The 13120-nt window shown below is 42.8% G+C and overlaps 1 protein-coding gene across 1 annotated transcript in view; it reads left to right on the top strand.

The window, feature by feature from the left end:
* Positions 1-5868, top strand: part of T265_13874 (hypothetical protein) — a gene marked incomplete at both ends in the record, with an annotated part of 28738 nt that extends 22870 nt beyond the window's left edge. Inside the window, 3 exons of the mRNA XM_009170942.1 lie at positions 3995-4147; positions 5004-5139; positions 5657-5868. Of these exons, the coding sequence (XP_009169206.1) occupies positions 3995-4147; positions 5004-5139; positions 5657-5868 (501 nt within the window). The remainder of the gene's footprint in view (positions 1-3994; positions 4148-5003; positions 5140-5656) is intronic.
* Between the last annotated feature and the right edge of the window lie 7252 nt (positions 5869-13120).

Below are 13120 nucleotides of genomic sequence, written 5' to 3'. Positions count from 1 at the left end.
TCAAATGGAAAAGTTTTCAAATGTTGGTGACAGAGGGACGTTTGGTGATTGTTGATGACGTGGTTATTTGATATGTGAGTGGCTAGAAAACATTTGGTGAAGTTGTGTAGGAACTCCCAGGCTTTCCATTTTCTCACACCCATTTTGTTTTCGGACGTGTATTGAAAATAATAAGAAATTTTGCTGGGACAATAGGAATCGTGCTGAATGTCTGCGACGATATTGGAAAATCCTTACTAAACAAGGACAGTGGCTGAATAAACACACCCAATGAGAGTCATTAAAGGGAAAGGGTGAATGGACACTTGACTTTTCCCGTTGCAATCCATCTTCAGTTGACATTCACTTGGTCATCATACGTACAGCATTTTCCGGTTCTCGAAATCGTGTGACCAGAAGAGGTCATATCGTTGATATCTATTCTTCCCATTGTATCAAAGCTAGTATTCGCATTCCATGTGACTGCATGCGCCCCTGCCGATCTAGCACATGAAACAAATGAGTTCATCTGAGCATGACAGAAGTCGGTCGAGATTCTGGATGATAGTCTTTTAGGTAATTGCAAGCACTTGTAAAGTACCTCGGCTGGAACAGTAGCTCTCGGTCGATTGCGAGCCTTGCACTGCTTTCAGCTAATCGCAAACTGTTATTTTCTCTTCAAAGTTTTGCTGTGGGAAAACGTGTTACATATAATGAGAGCACTATCCATGAGTAATAAAAAGAAACCAGTCAGGTTACCGTTGAACTAAGCACAGCAGATCCGGAAATGTGCTATCTTTGGGTTTCCACGGTCTTACTAGGAACACAGCTGTTCCATCCACTATCAAAAGGATCCCTGTCTTTCGGAATTCTCCGATAGCTAGTTCTAAGGGACGGTGCGAAGCTTTCCATATATTACTGCCAATTATTTGCCTTTACAAATTCACTAGAGCAAACTAACCAACGTAATCCACCATGCTACTTCGAATTGAAAATATGCCAGAGAACAGGAGACACACTGCTTTGAAAAGAATATCAACGAGGTAAAAAGTTGAGTTGACAACTCAAAATTCAAATTCCGCAGGAAACTCGCGGCAATCTGTTGAAACCAACGGATGTTTGGTTTTAGTGAAGTTGCTGCCAAGAACCAATCATGTACGCGTTTGAGTTGTCGCCCATGCTGAGACCACTTCTGAGGCTGCTGGCCCCAGGATTGACGGTTAGTGGCGCTTCACAAAGATTAGGAGGAGCACAACCTGGTGGTTTCACCATATACGAAGTGAAACATCTGTGAGGCTATGACTTCATATGATCCCAGGCCAGGCCTGAATTTGTGGCACTGAGTGATAGATTTTTCACGCTGTTAGCCATTCCTTCGGTAAATCCCGCTCGTTTGCCAGGAATTTTTGCTGTTAGCGGATCTTTTGTACACAAGTTGGTAATGAAACAGGGAATGGTTACACTGTTCCGTTTTCTGACTGGTTGACAGCGTGACTGCATATTTTTGGGGACTTGGAACGTGTTTGGACCTGGGGTGGATCTTTACTTTGTGCAGCAGGGACATAGTTAAGACCTTTTACACGCACACACTGTTTAAATGGTTTTCACATGTCGCCTTATCCATCACATGGCATTTCGACCATTAAAGCCTAACAAAGTGAAGCTAATCTTTCGGGGTCATAAGGCACTTTCTAGCTGCACATCTGTCGTCGATAACAGATATTTTCGAAGTCACTAGACAACAACAGCATAACAACTTTAGGAAGCAGGATTATCTGGTGAATCAGGTATTGGGTGAATCAAACCGAGAATTGTGTTTCATATAGATATTCTGCATCATCCGAAACTGTTGGACACGGGCCTCTCCGGGAGTTACTTTTTCCTCATGTAGTAAACCGCCTAGTTGATGGCCGAAACTGTTGTGACGTAATTAGGTTAATTATCAGAAAGTAACAAGCACTAACAAATACCTGTCTAACTAGATTGTGATGAATACAATAGTTAGGTGCGCTTGATATGATAAGATACAATGCGAAAAGCCAAAAAGTGACTTATCTTTTGAGGACACTTGTTGAGAGTTCCTGAGCGAAGTTCCGGACGCGGGACGTGTCTTCTCTGCAGAATAGCTGCTACACGTGTTTCGCAGTTGCCCATGGAGACCTGCGGAGCTCTGTTGACTTCCTGTCCTGTGCGTGCGAGTGCGTGTTGACCCTAGCTGTATGCCTATTTTTTGCGTGCAGTGTGAAGAGAGGGGTGTCCTTTCGTGTTTGATGCTTGCACGAACATGTGTGTAAAAGTTCATAAGCCTGGCGCGTTACGCAAGTCGTGGCCGGGAAATACAATTCATTTGCAAACCAATTTGGTTTTTCGAGGGACTCACCTGGAACCCAGTTGAATCCCTCGGTTTTGGCGTTTCCAGAAGTTTTCAGCAAGGTTGTCGGCTAGGGTTGCAAGTGGGACAGGGATTGTCGCGTGGTTTGAGCGTTTGTGCGCGTGATCTGATAACCGTGGGCTCGTGGAACACCCGATCATTGCTGAACCAGGCCAATAGCCATTTAGAGCGTTGTTCATGGTATATCTTTTTGGTTACAATGAAGATGAAAGGATTTGGAATCGTCTTCCAGGCAGTCGGCGAAAAACCAATGACTAGTCATGGAAACGTTCGTGAGATGACCCTTGATGCACACTGCACTTGACTGGTGTCCGAAAGTGGGAAGAAGGATCAAGGTATCGTCTTAGTCCTTTTGGATTGGATCGAGATAATCCTTGACTCAGAACCCAATGGTACTGCGCCTCATGTTCCACGCGATCTGCGCGTTTGCTATCGACAACACAACATATCGCCATATGGATACCCAACAGCTAACTTCATCAACTAGGTTGTGTTATTGACCGTCGGCGGCCTGTGTAACAGTCGTGCGTGAGATGAATGACCGTGAGGTGGACTACCGGGTTGCTTGAGAAGAACCTTAAATCCAGATTCGTAAGCGACACTAGGTCAACTGCATCGGCTAGCACACAAAGGTTGCTGTGAAACAAATTCCGGCACCGGCACCTGCTGACCGCATTGACATCCCCTAATCCACTCAGCCCGCTGACAGAGGTGTGGCACAAATCGATGAGTGGTCAAACTGAGCAAATGCATACGAAGCATTCTGACTGGTTTAACAAAGACAACAACAAATCAGCAGAAACTGAACAGCATGCCGAACCTTTTACCTATCTGGACACAAGGATCCAGAAATTGCAGATGCTAGAAATGACCTGAATCAGCAATTCAGCAAAATCAATGACCAATGGTGAAGAAAGAAAAGCGAGCGAACTGACAATCGAACAAATAAATTTTCGGTTGATTGAAATGTATAAGCACGATCAGCGATGAACCAACCCAGATTTATGAGCATGTTGGTATAAGACAGGAACAGAAGTTACCTACAGAATTACTGGATGTGTGACGTAAGCTCTCCAACAGGCAGCTTCGACTGGAATGTGGTAAATATGCTGTCTCAGTGAGAGTTGAACGATTCTGTCTACTTTCCTTCAACGACGGAAGAGGTACCACAGGTTAACACGCAGATGCGGTTACACCAAGGCGAGTAAAGGAGACACGTCTGAAGGGGACCGTTGAACGGTAGGGGCCCGACGTTGAATGATGCATTTGTGAGATAGGTCAATATGATCTGGCTTTATAAGGAGGCAGTTCGACCAGAAGTTAGGAACGCTTTATTCTCGCCGTTCTGCAAGGAAAAAGGAAACATTACTACATTTGATAACTAGATAGCCATTGGTCTACTAAGCTGTGCGTAACATTTGCTCGCATCAGTACTACTCAGACGTCTGAAGTAGATGAAGCCCATATCCTCAGAAACCAATGCATATCCCGTGCTGGTGGCAGTGCAATGGGCCTGACATTCGCCGCACGACGGCCTAAAAACATCATCATCATCATCGTCATTATCATGGAACACAGCATCATCAGTGCTGGCACTGATGCTTCACTGCCGTAGAACCATAGGGTTCATCTATACTGACATCGTTTGGGTGCCATTCCTTGCATGGTCACCAGCCAAGCACAGGCGGGGTCACCGGGATCCCAGCCTGGAAGGCGTACAGCACCAACAATACCCAAACTCTCTGTGATCTCTTTCACGCCTTCGCATCAAGTCATGTACTGTCCACCTCGCGGTTTTCGCCATCCTGAAGGAGGCACGGAGAACAACACTCGTCTCGGTAGATAGAGTTTTGACATGCCTAGCACATGACCGAGTGATCGTGGTCGGTGGGGCTGGATGTTTTCCCGCATTGAAGTACCTGCTGCACAACCGAATATCCGTTTTCTAATCACTTCCCTAGTAGCACGCTGACGCCATCCAAAACCAGCCACGCTTCTGAGGCATCGGTGGTCGAAAACCTGAAGACGCCTCACATAATCTGCCCGCAGAGGCCATGTCTAGCGACAATACAGCAACACAGCCCTTTATGTAGCCTGGTCCACACGACCCTTAAGATCTAGTGAGGTGCCTTTCCGATGCCACAAGTGATGCAAGTTAACAAACGTGATTCGAGCCTTTGAGATTGTTGCACTGACTTCATCAGACACTTACGTCAGAGCCAATATAACTACCGAGGTATGTAAAATTTTCCACACCCTCCAGTGATCCTCCTTGAGTTGTAAGGGATGTGTTCGCAGGTGACACGTTCTGTATAGAGTAGACACCAACGGATACGATTTCCAGCCGTTTACTGTATATAAGCAAAACCACTACTTAAGGAGCTGGATATTCCGGAATGGCACATCTACAACAGTGCTGGAGGCAAGCCTCTCTAACCGGCGTTATATAACCAAACTGAATAACCGCTAGCACTAGCTGATCATTGTGTGCCGTCTCGAATCAGGTAAGAGCCACAAGGTGCCATTTTGCAGAGACTGTAGAGCTCAACGTTATAGATAGCACAACTGATAATTGAGAACCCCCAGTTAGGCGCGTTGGTGATGTAAAACTGCTATTTCCGTTAATTCTGAGGGCTTATTCCCTCGAGTTTACACCAAGTGCTTAGATAGCACGACTGATAATTGTGAACCCCCAGTTTGGCGCGTTGGTGATGTAAAGCTGCTATTTCCGTTAATTCTACAGGCTTATTCCCTCGAGTTTACACCAAGTGCAGGAATTAGGTTAGAGGCGTATACTTCTTAAGTCAAACCATAGGTGATACTACCTACTGTGTGCGTGTCAATCGGCGCAGTTCGGTGTGGCAGGCCTATCCGGAAACAGATGCTGACCCACCACATGCGAGAACGCGACTATTTTAGATGTTGTGCCGGTGGGTTCTAGAACAACACACGCTTTTCATGATGCCCAATACAGCCACTTCAAGGCGTCGTTGACTGAACCACAAGAAGGAGTGAGCCAATAGGACAAAAAGCAAACAAATTGTAAACCTAAATTAATTAGAAACATGAGCGCCAATTTCGGTGGTGCCTGACAATTTTTCCTCCTTGAGAAGGTCTCGTGAACCTAATTAATTTTAACCATAGGTTTCTTTCAAACGTGCCGGCCACTCTAGAATATCTGCACGTCACATTTAATAGGACACATCTTCGACTTATTTGCTAACCATTATAAATTTGTCGCAGTGACCTCCGTTTCTGAATGAAGCATATTTCCTTATGTTCTAGGTCACATATCACTTGCCGAATTCCAAGCGGCCTGTTTACGATTACCCAATCGGGCGCATATCGACGAAAAGAGTATTTCGGATATGGCGCGCTCCATTGATTTGAACAAAGATGGTGAAATCGATTTCAATGAATTCCTCGAAGCTTTCAGATTAGCTGAGCTCGAAGTAGGCAAACGAGAACAAGATTCTGAGGATGTTTACTTTGAAGATTGAACACTTTTTCTGTCTACTACCATGACTTCCTAAGTGCACTTTTCCGTGATTATTGTAATCTTTTTTCTTTTATCTGGTTCGTTTCATGTTTTACTATAAAAAGTGTGTGAAGATCTTGTGTGACCTTTTTAGATAATGGAAAATAAGGTTGCTGCTAGGTACAGATTTATTTCGTTTTGCATTTGAAAGTGGGGAATAAAAGCATTTTCTCCAAACCAGATTTATTCCGAGTCACGAGTCACTTCACTAGATACACCGTATAATCTGTATATAACAGATCAGTCTATCGACAAATCGACGAAGCCGCAATACAGTAGCCGTAAGGTGTGGCACTTCAACAGTTAAAATAAAGTCTGTAAAAAATTGTGACCTGAAAATAATAGTGTACACCCTGGGCAAAATACGCAATCTCCTTCAGATTTTATTCAATACCAAAATTTGTCACCATAGGTTGACTCCCTGGCAAGAAACTCACTATTGATGTAACGGTATTGTGAAGAAAAAAGGAATGGAACATTTTGTGCTTTCTGAGATGTCATACCGACGAATTTAGTATTAACTCGAAGCATTCTCTTGGTGCTTTTTATCTGCACCCTATTATATGATGAGTTACGAACCACGGTTAGTCCTACATCAGGTTTCACATCATCAATGAAATGTACGACGATAGGGAAGTAGGTAGCTAATGTTTGGCGCGAAAACACTGTCGCAGCGTCTTAAAGGACAAAGGGCTTCGCATCCGTACAATATCCATGACATAATACCACTAGATTTTAAGAAATATTTGACCATAATGTCGAAGCTGTTTTACAGATGTATCATATCAGGGATCTGGAGTCTAACCAGTCCCTCCACGATCGGGCTACGTGATTCACTGGGAACCTCATTAACTTACATTTTCGTATGCTGATCTGCTATTAGGCCATTTTCATTTCTCTGATGTGCGCTTCATAACTAGTTATTTGTGAAAGTATCACTCGGCGTAGGCCATCCTTCTGGCATTCCATTTTTCCATCAAACTCAAACAAGGAACAGAAGAAAAACAACTATGTTCACCGAGCACTCACAGATCGAGAGCAGCACGATATATTTTGACCAGTCAAACGGTGTACTAAGCACATAGATTACTTTAAATGATGAACGAGAGACGCCCGTGCCTCTAAACACCAGCTCCCATAATCCCTAATATGGGATATTGGGGATTATACACTGAAAATTGCAGCTGGGTTTCCCACAATTTAGACAGCTTTGGTGCTTCTCTGTTGCCAAAGTTCATCAAACTGAACCTCTGCCAAAAAGGACGCCAGCCAAAAATACCTTTTTGAGGTATCTGTGAATTGAGAATGTCGTTTACGTTAACCCGACTGCTTTCGTTAGCTACTGAGCGCTGACCACGTTAGGCACTGACAAACCATATATATAAATATGTGTATATATTATATAGGCGCCGCATCCTCAGATTGGCTTGGAAATTTGCTGATATACAGCGGAAACTTATGTACTGTATGTTAATTTATGTCCGAATATTCCACTGTAGTTACATGGTTTAAATCGAATTAGGAAACCATGGGACAGAAAATTTTGTCTTTATGGTTAATTCATTTTCAGCCTTTTCACGCAAGGTGGTGTTCTTCTGTTATGACGGTTTTCCTTCCTCCTTGCTAATCAACCCGTTTGCAAACACTTCATCGCAAGTGGGTTGAAAGCACTAACAAAATCTTGGCTGTCAGCGTTTCCTCAAAAACCATGTCAAAAGTATCTATCAAAAAACCTCACGTTTAGAGGTGAATTCAATTACTGCGTTTATATTCTGTGAACTTCCAAGGATCATGAGGTATTACTCGCCGAAGCCGTGACTACACGTTTGTTACATATAGTCTAAAAACAAACGTGCTTATGCACTTCGCAACAGATCTTTCGATTTCTCCCAAATTTTCTCAACTCCAAGTTTTAATAAATTCTCCATTGCGACACAGACAATTTTCGGTCTGAAGAACTTGGTTCCAGAGAGTTCGCTTAATGACGTAACTACCACACCCATACATTGGAGGTGCTAGATACTAGTTGTGCGGCATCGATGTCCGAAACAGCATACCATGCTAGCCGTACAGGGAGAACTTTCGTGACAAATTTGATGCTTTGTCTTGCTGTTGACAAAAGAAACTCCATAGGCAGGTTTTGAGTCTGGTGAGACCAATTAAAATCCGAGTAAATGTAAGAGGTGCGCTTTACCACTGTCGATATAACAAACGAGTAGAAGGTGATTCTCAGCCAAGGTTTGGGCATCCAAAACATTGCGTCTCACGAACGATTTGATAGATAAGTAGAAAGAGGACGGAAGACCGGTTTAAAAAATTTGCGCATGAGCATTTGTGGCCCGATTTTTCCGCCACTGAGTAGACTCATTTTAGCACCATCTGTGACTAACTATTGGTAGCTGAGGTGGACTGACTGGTTTTCAACCAGGCGGTAGTTCACCTGATTCCAAAGCTCGGCGCTTCTCCTGCAAATGTTGTGACAACCTACAAGAAGACATCCGTGAGTGCATGATTAGGTGGGTTTACAGTAGACCTACAGCTGATTGTTGAATTCGTTTTTGTGACCAAGCGGAGCGACTGAACACACGATCACCAAAAAGTAGATACAGACGAAAATATTCCCTTAGTCGAATCTCAAGTTATCCACAAATATTTTTGATTTCAAATCCTTGTTAGATTCTGTTCAATTTCTTGAGTTTATTTTGTGCTATCTATCCCTATCCGTACTCAATTTTGCTTAGTCTGCTCTAAACAAACTATCACATGTGGTATTTTGTTTCGGCAAATGTTTCGCACTTTTTTGTAAGGTCACGCCCCTGGGCTCTTCAATCTCTTCTGTCCTCTTTCACCAACAGGATATGAGTTTCAGTTTGTCGACTGGTTTAAAAACCTCGGCATCTGCGGGAAACCATAAAAGTTAACAGGTGTCTATTATGGCTTAGGAAAGAAATTTTCTTGAAACAGAGGGAACATGTGAAAATGATGGCTTGTATCAATGTTAATTCAGACTTTTCCGATAACAAAACCATAATTGTCTTTAAATGTTTCACTGACTTCAGGGCTGGTGACACACTACCGTCCTTAGTAATGGGGAGCAAATACATTAGAACTATTTGCTGCCCAGGATCTTTCAGAGACAGCGTACTTTTCATTTTGCACCCTAGCTGGCTAAGATATGACTGAGGGGAAGCTCCGATATGACAAGGGAAAATGAAATGCCCATACGCCTACCAAGTAGTATGGGATTTGTTAGTTCTATCTGGAGCGTTTACTGTGAGTCAGTGTGCGTTGTTCAGGAAAACAGCTGTCCAAGCTGCAAACATGCCGTGGGATCCTAGTCAAGCTGTCAGCAAAATGTGATCTGCCTTTGTCTGTGGGAATATTTTCAGTGGGACTCCCAAGTGTTACTGACTCCACCGTTCAAGTCGCATCCTACTCCGAAGTAGGAATGGAAGATGATATTTTCATCGATATTCGGAAATGCATGTAGATTGTACCCTATAGTATCTTCACAAAATACCCATGCGGTGTTACTCTTTTTATCCTACCTATGAGTAATTTTCATCTTGCCCGTATGGTAATTGTGTAAACGTGACGGAGACCTTGCCGATTATATTGACATAGTCACGGCAGATTTGCTTAACTTCACCTTTATAAAAAACAAATTGTGCTCTTGAGCAAGACCATAACTTGATGCTACCCGTTCAACAATGGCTGTAGAATAGTGCAAAGCTGACAACAGCAGACAGGAGGCTAAAGTTCCGATGTGCGGATTATAAACTGGTCAATGTGGTAACCACTGTCGTTGTATCGTTATCACGGAACATTATTAGGTGGTCCTGTAAAAGAGACAAGCAAGGACTTTTCAGTAAACGAGAGGTGAATTTTTCCCGAGCAGCTGACAAAGTCACTGACAGTGCCGTTAAAGCACAGCATTTCGATCCTTACAATCTGCTGTTGTTGATTACATAAAACTGAATCTTTGGGCGTCCTGGGGATAAAAAAACAATAGTGAACTAGTTTGGTTTTAACGGAGGACTTGGCTAAATTCCAGCATAGCTTCCGTTTTCCGATATTTATCAATTGTTCAAATGGCTGAATTTTGCAAATGTTATCTAGTTGGCTTTCAAGTTGAACATAAAAGTTGATGGAGGCTCGTCGGCGCTTGCCTGATGGTCTTCAGGACGAGCGAAACCGGTCATCGGCTGTCGAACTGGTTTCAGATACCCTATGACTAGCAATCTTTCAAGAAAGTATGGCAGTATTTAGCCGAAGACTATTCTTGTATCCCATCTTCGTGGTGTGCGATCAACGTCTCTGGAGGAGCCATAGCCAGCGAACTGACTCTTGTGTTCTTTATGCTGTGCTGTGACATAATATGGAAGGACTAAAATTTGATCTATACACGTAGATTTTATAGTGATTTGACGTGTGGTTTTTTTAAAATCTTGATCTGGATGCAACGTCATCGTTGTTCATCACCATTTGTTTCTAAAAACCGTGATGACTGTAAAACGGGGTGAGTTTTTCAGCTGACATAATGCCACTAACGAAAGTTTCGGCTTTTTTCTGTCCAATAGCTGTGGCCAATTCGCGAATGTTCAGGATTTGATTGGCTGAGCCACGCGACTAATTCATGGATTCAAACATGACTGAAGCATGAAACCGACCGACACTCCATGGCGCTTGGGTAATATTCCATAAAATATCTCCCAGTCTGTGCAGAAAAGTCGGTGGCCGTTTGATTGAGTCGAATATTTGAGCGACAGTACATGTTTCAGTTAATGAATCAATGTGTCAGAGTACTAACCTGCTCCCACATTGTGTGGTCTGAGAAAATACTCCCGCATCAACTTCAAAACGCATGCTCTACGGGACATGGCGTGGAGAGAAATCTTCTAAAACTGAATAGAAATATAAGGTTACTCTCACATTTAGATCAACCAGTCGTTATCCACGCAGCTGCATGAAACGATTTATCTATTCAGATAGGATAAGGCCATACTCAACTTAGAAGTTCAGTGAACCGTCATGCAAAAACCTTAAAGAGCTTTTGTAGATTGTTAACTAAATCAGTCAATAGTAGCCACGTCTAACTAATTGTGTCTCAATTTTTTCTGTTTTTTAACCGATTGCTTGCTTCCGTAAGCAGGTGTAACAAGAACCCTGCCCGTTCAAACTGGCTTCCCAAATGCACATTCCTTGTGAGTTTAAGGGCATGGATCCTCTGTGAAATTTCGAAGCAATTGTTTGGACATGCAGCAAAATGTCAAAGAAAATAATATCCCAGGCCGTAAGCATGCTGGCCTGATTATGTGTCGCGCAGAATTTGTTGAGTCTGCCAAAAGCTGCGATTTACGTTGCTCAGTCCAAAGTGAAATAAATCAGGTGATGGGCAACCAGGTAAAATATTGTAAAGGCAATAAAAAATATTTGGTACTGCTAGCTTCTCATGACGTCTGGAACGGGACCTGGCTGGTTCTTCGTTCATTTGGTACTTAATCGATCACTGTGGGGGAATGTGAGTTCAAATAGCACTGACTTTCTCGGGCGAGTTGAAAACATGGCTAAAGTGCAGCACAGAGCATCAATTTTAGGACAGAAACCCAAAACACCATGGGTGAAATGATGTCTTATCATAATATACTCTGCTTATGTTACTGCAGTTGATTCGACTTTGTCAGCGCTTGATAGCATCTTGAAGACCAGTGGTGAAACTGTACCTTGTTCCTGCTTTCAAGTGCGACTACCATTTTGGGGAGGGTTTTCAGGTACTCTTTAAGGCGGCAACGCCAAGTTCCTGGAGTCCAAGGCAGACATGAGTAACTCCCCATCTGGTTTTCAAAGATTACATCCGAATATCAGAATACGGTGATAGCAGATGCGCACAACTAAGTATGACTTACCAAAAATTACCTCATGAATTCTTATGGTATAAAACCCAGCCTTTTCATGCTGTGTTAAAAGTAGACACCAGAAAGTCGGGAGAAGACACCTGGGATCTCTGCATCGCACAGGTGAAATTGGGAATCGATAAGCCTGGATTTCGGCCGTTGAGCTCATTTTCGTTTTACGCCACTTCAGTTGTATGAAAGCAACCCCAGCCACCTCACTTCTGCCTAAACACTGCACAGAATGAAATAGCTTAGCTGTTCAAGCACAACAATTGAACAGTAGTCGTACCACGAACCCCTTTCGGAAGGGAATCACTGGTGTGGAAACTTTCGTTCTTTACAACGTAGACTTTTTACGGAATTCCGGTAGCGTCGTGGTCTCGATGATCGGGCACTGCTTCCGGATTTCTCAGCCTAGAACCGAGAAAAACAAGTTACTTTCTACATTTGGTGAAAGCATTTTAAATACCTTGAGCAATCAGTGTACTTGATACCACGAACCATTTGAAATGGAGTGGGGAGAACTATATGCCTTTTGTAAGTTATTAGTAAGACTGAATGGGAGAAATCATCATTATGCACCGTGAGTTGGTCATTAATTGTGTTTGATGTCAATAGCAAGTTGGCTTCCCCGAAAATCAATTATATTCGGAGTACAGTATCTCATAATGCTGCATGATTCATAAAGTCAAATTGAGGAGGTTTATGAGGAGCATTCAAACATGATATCAGGGTTTCAAGAGGTGACCCAGTTTGTAACATATACGTGCACTACTTTCAGATTACTTTATCACTTGCTTATTACATGCCTTTCTTTTATTACGGCAAAAATTTCATTGCACAACAAGGCATGTTCCTTGTGAGGGTAGATGGGGAACAGATACTGTCCAAAAGAAGGATATACGGAAAACACTATCCATTTCTTAAAAAGTGTTTCCTACTGGCGGAGGTATGTTCCTTTGTTTGTGTTCCATTTTTAATTTAAGGATGCTTTATGCATGCTCTAGATGATAATTCATGGTTGCTTTTCTAAGAGACCTGCAGGCAGATTGACAAGTAATCCAGAATTTTACGGGTGTTCTGAAAAGAGTTCTTTAGTCCTGTTTGCTCTACTGACAAACTGATGAGTTAAGTCAATGAGTTGAACGGAAATGTTACCACGGTGGCAATTATGACAAAATTTGTGAAAACAAATTCCTCACTGACGTCAAAGCAGGGTAGTTTGCTATGTGTCATCTGGTAATATCACGTGAAGATTTCAAACAACATCGATCTGTTCGGAATAGCCTGCCTTCACACTGACATATATTAGGAAAA

This window comes from Opisthorchis viverrini (genome assembly GCF_000715545.1).
Source record: "Opisthorchis viverrini unplaced genomic scaffold opera_v5_112, whole genome shotgun sequence".
Classification (NCBI taxonomy): domain Eukaryota; kingdom Metazoa; phylum Platyhelminthes; class Trematoda; order Opisthorchiida; family Opisthorchiidae; genus Opisthorchis; species Opisthorchis viverrini.
Note: the sequence above shows the minus strand (reverse complement) of the source record. Positions and strands in the feature narration are given on the sequence as shown.